Source organism: Pseudopodoces humilis, chromosome 6 (assembly GCF_049639895.1).
Source record: "Pseudopodoces humilis isolate 2021_Gansu_Grassland_sample_001 chromosome 6, ASM4963989v1, whole genome shotgun sequence".
In the NCBI taxonomy this organism is placed as follows: Eukaryota; Metazoa; Chordata; class Aves; order Passeriformes; family Paridae; genus Pseudopodoces; species Pseudopodoces humilis.
Window position 1 is genome coordinate 10,523,130 of NC_142205.1, and position 6,000 is coordinate 10,529,129.

General features: G+C 37.0%; 1 protein-coding gene across 3 annotated transcripts in view; it reads left to right on the forward strand.

The window, feature by feature from the left end:
• The window catches only part of ACOX3 (acyl-CoA oxidase 3, pristanoyl), a 31,858-nt gene extending 26,306 nt beyond the window's left edge, over positions 1 to 5,552 (forward strand). For all 3 annotated transcript variants that reach the window (XM_088056502.1, XM_005517866.3, XM_014263199.2), the window contains 4 exons: positions 817 to 991; positions 1,442 to 1,509; positions 2,193 to 2,279; positions 5,131 to 5,552. In XM_088056502.1, coding sequence (XP_087912628.1) covers positions 817 to 991; positions 1,442 to 1,509; positions 2,193 to 2,279; positions 5,131 to 5,250 — 450 coding nt within the window. In that variant the 3' untranslated portion in view covers positions 5,251 to 5,552. The remainder of the gene's footprint in view (positions 1 to 816; positions 992 to 1,441; positions 1,510 to 2,192; positions 2,280 to 5,130) is intronic.
• Positions 5,553 to 6,000: the final 448 nt, after the last annotated feature.

Below are 6,000 nucleotides of genomic sequence, written 5' to 3' on the forward strand. Positions count from 1 at the left end.
AAAGATTAAACACCCAAACTTTAACAAAACAAACTAAAAAGAAACATGAGTTATGTCATTGCAACAAGTCAGCCAGGACAGCAATGGCATCACATTCCCCTGCTGTTTAGCTCAAATGTTGTCAGTCAGTAATCTATTCCACAGCAGCACGTATAGCAAAGCTGAAGTATATAAATGTAGACAAGTGTTCCAATGTAAGTACATACAGTCACCTAAGGTTTTATATACTGTGCATTAACAGAAACTGGTGACTTGTCTTTCTCATCAGATAGTTGGCAAGGACTAGTTGCATAGTTCCTTCAAAACATACTGCAATCTATTACAATCCATCAACAGAATCCACTCATGCTGACATGATCAGATTTTTGTTTATTATTTGAAGGGACTGTAATAATTTTTCAGTAGGAAGATTTTTAAAACTCTGGATCATATTAAATAAATACAAACCTACCTTTTTCTTCTTAGATTTATGTGGCATTCTTAACAATCCTAAATTCAGCAGACCTGAGTTTATACTGTCTTCTCTCTGATGTAGCTTCTTGATCTCATAAACCCTGGGTGCAGCTGCCAAATTACACTGATAATTAGGCATTCTGTCTTACTTCTGTAGGCATTTCAAGAGACATTTCGTAACTAACATTTGCACAGACATTGTGGAAAGTGTTTTCTCCTACTATTTCTTAGAATTTCTCAAGCTAAATCATCAGACCTAAATCAGCAGAACTCCACTAACTCCACCAGAACAATGCCATTCTTCACAGGCTGACTGGTTCTTTGTATTTGGTTACTCAGTGTCCTTTTTCCCTGTCTCCTCAGGTGTACTACTGTCGATCTCTGGCTATTGCTTTTATTGAGCAAGCAGCCTTACAGCGCTACCACGACTACACTCACAATCCCAGCGTCCCAGTGGCTCTGCAGCCAGTGCTCAGGAATCTCAGTGCTCTCTACGGGCTCTGGTCCTTGAATAAATACCTGGCTGTGCTCTACCAAGGTGAGATCGGCTCCCTGAATGTGCTGTGCATGTCACTTTTATAAAGTACTGACTTGGCTGGGGCAGAGAATCCTAGCAACAATTTATATTACAGCATTTTCTTACTGCTTGTTTAGTACAAAACAATCATTCTCAACCAAATTTTCAGGAGCAGGAATCTGCAGCGAAAACTTGACTTACCTCGGAGATGGTGGAGAGATCACAGGTTTTGCTATGATCCAGTGCTTGTGTGAGAGGATGAGGGATAGGCAGCAGGATGCTGCAGTGCAGCTCCTTACTGCAAAAGGTTCTAAATAGCTTAGATTAAGAGTTGTGCAGTCAGCTCATCAATGAAAGACTGTCAGTTCAATTACACTGGTGCAGCTAGTTAGTCTTGACTACTGAACTTGTCAAAAAGTTTGTACCAGTGTAATCTTAAGTGGTATAAGCTTCTCTGTGAATGTTTTTAAGGTGGCTATGCTTCAGGTGAACAACCTGGGAAATTTATTCAGGATGCTATTCTGGAGCTCTGCTACAGGGTAAGCCTGTTTATTGTGGTTAAATATATAGTATATAAACACTAAAAAAGAGATACATGGTTTATAGTCATCAGATTATTCTGTACTTCAAGGAGTACATTAGCAGGATATTACTTAAATGGTTTCTGAATAATTTTCTGTAAAGTTTAGCAACTCATTGACTCTGAATCTAGTCTTTATTTATCAATAAATGGAAAACAATTTGTCCTACCAAATAACACCATAGCATTTGTGGCCTTGCAGTCTTCATTGGAAAGACAATTAAATACTTCAGCGTTTTTTTTTTAAATTTCATTAGTGAGTTAGTTTGTGATTTTTATCTTTATTAGCACAAAACCTTTCCAAACTGCAATATATTCTTTGCAGGTCAGCAAAATTTCAAAGAAGAATCTGGTAATTTTGTTTTTAAAGTCCAAAAGTATTTGTGTTTATATGTGTAAGCAGCACCATATTTGTTAAAATACGTTTAAAATCCCCTAGGTAAAGGAGGAGAATGTTTAAAATATGGTCTCTTTTTGCAGTTACCCGGGGAGTGAAAATTCAAAATAAAACTAGGCTACTTATTGTGGATTTCTCTTAAATTATCAAAGTTGATACTTTACAAAAATAATTTTTATTCTGCTCTGTACTTTAGCTATAGACAACTACGAGTTGTCAAATATATGTCCTTTGGTTTTAAACAGTTAAAAGATGATGCAGTTGCCCTGGTTGATGTCTTTGCTCCTTCTGACTTCATTCTCAATTCTCCCATTGGTAAAGCAAATGGAGAGGTAAGAAAACCCATTGTAAAATTTTAAGTTTAATCATGAAGAAGATTATTGCCTGTAATTAGCCTTAACATATTCAAGACATTTTACAAGTACTAAAGAAAAGAAAGATAATTTTTCAGTGGAAAATACTACCAGAATTAAATTGATCTCAGCAGAAAATGGAGAGCTTAAGCTTAAGCTTCGATGGAAAACTTGTATGGTATTGCTGTAGTTGTTGTTGTGGACATCTGTGCACTGAACCAAAAATGGGCTGAGTGAGATTTTTTGGTATACTTACACAAAGCAGGAGTTAAGAGCATAAGAAGGGCTACACTGGATTCAGTTCACAGGATACTCTGTGGCTGACAGGGGTGGATGGCCAAAAAGAACACTGTGAGACAGATGAAATAGCAACAGAGGTGCTCTTTTCCTGATATCTCAGCTGCTGGCAGTTTAAGAAGTGTCTTATGCCATAGGTTCTGTTTGTATCATTCTGCTTAGTATCCACATATGTGTCTATTCTCCATTTTTTTCCATCCATTTTCAAATTCAGCTGTCATTTGGCTTATATCACACCATCATTTCTACAATTTAATTATGAGTATTGTGAGAAAATACTTCCTAGTCCCAGTCCATATCTGTTTACTGTCTGTGGGAGCCTTTTCATTCCTCTTACAGACCTTGTTTTCCTTTGCTATTTTCTGCTTCTGCCATATCCTTTCTGAAGTGGCATAACCCAACCTACAAGCAGGACTCAGGATGTGGATGCACCATGGCGTTGGCTACAACAGCTCCTGCTCCTGACATATCTCAAGATCTGTATTTTCTTCCAAAGTCTCAGCAAACCAAAAGTCTTTCTTACTGGTCCAAACCTACTCATCAGGGCCAAGCTGTGGGATAACTGTTCTGTAGAGAGCAGTGTCACAGTACAGTAGTTTGGGTGGCTGTAGATGGACACTGTAGATAATCCCTGGAGCCAGATGTTTGACAGGAATGCTGCATCAGACTCCGTGGTTTTCAGTATTTCCTGCGACTGCTTGTCTGAAGTTGCCCCTTGTTCCCATGGTGATCCAGCAATACAGAGGGCAGAACAGATGTTCCTAAGCTGACCTAACACAATGATTACTTTGTTAGCACAGCCTTTGCAAATGAGGCAGGAAAGGCTGGTTCTACCTATCCAGCCATCTTCTAGAGGGCTATAATCATCACTGGAAACTTTGTTTCCATTTCTGTAGGTTTTTGAGGATTAAATTAATGCAAGAGGTCATGGGGGGGAAGTTCCAAAGGTAACTCTTCAGCGGAGCGCAGTTTATTAGAATGTTAAGAGTATCTGTATTGGCCAAAAGCCTATTTTAAGACATTTTTCTGTCTCTAGCAGAAGCTGTGAGCAGATGCTATAGGCAGAAATATAAAATATGGTACAAGTACACAGTGATACATTCCTAGAATAGTATCCCCTTTCTAGCAGTCACCTGCAGATTTCTTGTCATGATGGATTTGGCTGGCTCCTCATTGGGTTGCTCTTAGCTCTTGCAAATGCAGAAGCCACAGAGACTTATTTAGATTAGATACTAATATTAGAAGTATAACGTGAGAAATGCACGTAGGAATATAAACACTGCCTCATGTACTTAATTTCTTATAAATTCATTGAATCATTGTGGCAATGCTGTTCAACCCGTGTTCTATAGAATTCAGGAAGTGCCTGTAAGAATTCTGAACTGCCTGTAAGTCTGTGGTTTTCAACTTGTGTAACTATTTTCAACTGAATTTCAAAAAAGGCTGCCAGTCCCTCACTCAAAGAAAATACTTAATAAAGATCCTTGTCTCCTGGCTGTCTATGTTCAGTCCTCTATTCATTGCTATCTTTGCAGCTTCCAAGAACCAATGCAAACATTTTAGTAAAAATTACAGTATTGTAAAGAATGGATTATCCAAGTATAACAAAAAGGTGAATTTAATTCAAGATAAGTTGTGTTGTACTGTAGTGGAGTGCCTTGCACCATAAGCCACAGATCATAGCTGGAGCTGAGGAAAAGTTCCCAATCTTTTTATAGGCAGTTTAATCCCTAAAGAAGAATTCAAATTCTGTTTAAAAGAAACTTCGATAGCATGGACATAATTTCTCCATAAAGAGTTGACAATCTTAGCCTAAGTCCGTGAAAGCATTGCCACATTTATTTCAGGATTAATTTAAAAAATTTAGACAATATTTAATCAGAATTAGAATGGAATAAGTAGTTAACATTAGCCCATGTAATCAATGTAAAATATATTTAATGTTAAATATATTTCAATATTTATTTAAGTCATGGCAGATATTTAGGGCCACAGCATCTTTTGATGAAGAAAAAAGGCATTTCACTGTACTTCACTGACTGCTTTTATGCTATGTTAATATTTTGTTACACTGTACTCTCTTACTGCTGAAAATAGTTCTTTCTTTCCTGATTTTCCTATCAAGTTATTTAAAGTTTTAAGCTTTTGTAACAACCATCCATGAGTGCTTTCAGACACTGTCCTCAGGTTTGGACAGAACAAAGATTAACTTAATATAATCTTTTTTCCAAGTTTCTACCTTTGATAATATGACTCTTGTCAAGTTGAAAATGAGATATAATAAAGGTTACTGGTTTCCTGCTCTTATTCCAAGGATGGCATAAATGACTCACACAGAAATCTGATGTTTACAGTACTTTGAAGTTTTGTACTTATTGTTGTTTGCTCTGGTCTGTACATAATTATTCACATTTTTTATCTAGAAATTCAATCAAAATCTCATTTCATCCAATAAGTTAACTCAATAATCCATCTTGCAGAAGTTTTGTTTCTTCTCTATGTATTAATCCTTTTTTTTATTATTATTTTGCAGTTATATAAAAATATGTGGGGAGAGATCCTTCAAGGCAACAAAACTCTGAACAGACCTTCATGGTGGGCAGAATTTTGCATTAATAAACCTGTTATAGGCGGGCTGAGGTCAAGATTGTAAACCAAGCAACTCCTAAGAGTCTGGATGGGCCTGAGGTGGATACCTTGTTACAAACATCAGGAGGAAATGAGACCATATGTCTAATGCTGAAAATGGAAGTGATTTTCATTGAGAGGTGCCAAGTTTTAAAATAACTTTGAAATCAAGTCCAACTTGATCTGAAGGACTGTTAACATAATAATGACAAGAGCAAGAGCAACACATCTGCACACTATACATATTTAATCAATTAAATTTTAAAAAATGAAGATTTATTATAATTGCTGCTTTGCAAAGTTTATATTAAAAAAAAATTCCAATCAGTATCTTGTCATTACTTTCATATTACAGAAGGTAAATAATTAAAAAACATTTGCCACCAGGGGGATTATGAATAAGCTGATAAAAACAAAAATTAGGACAGGCTGAACAAAACCTGTATTAACTATGATTATAGTGAGAGAACATTGGGGGAGCATCTTTTTCCTCCCCTGTCCTCGGATTGCAGAGAACAAACCTGTATTGCCTTTCAGAAAGACAGAAAGGAAGAGGTAAGGAAAAGCAATCATTTCAATGTTAACAAAGCCAGGTATCCCTCCCTGGAGGCACAGGATGCCTTCAGCAGTTTGCTGACTGCCCCAGTTCTGGGGAACCAAAGGGTGAGCAACGTGGCAATATGGAAAGATGGCTCTGATTAGTGACACACCCTGTGTTGTCTTAGCTCACAAGTGGGAAGTTGGAAACAGTCATACTGTTGGTTTTTAGCTGAAA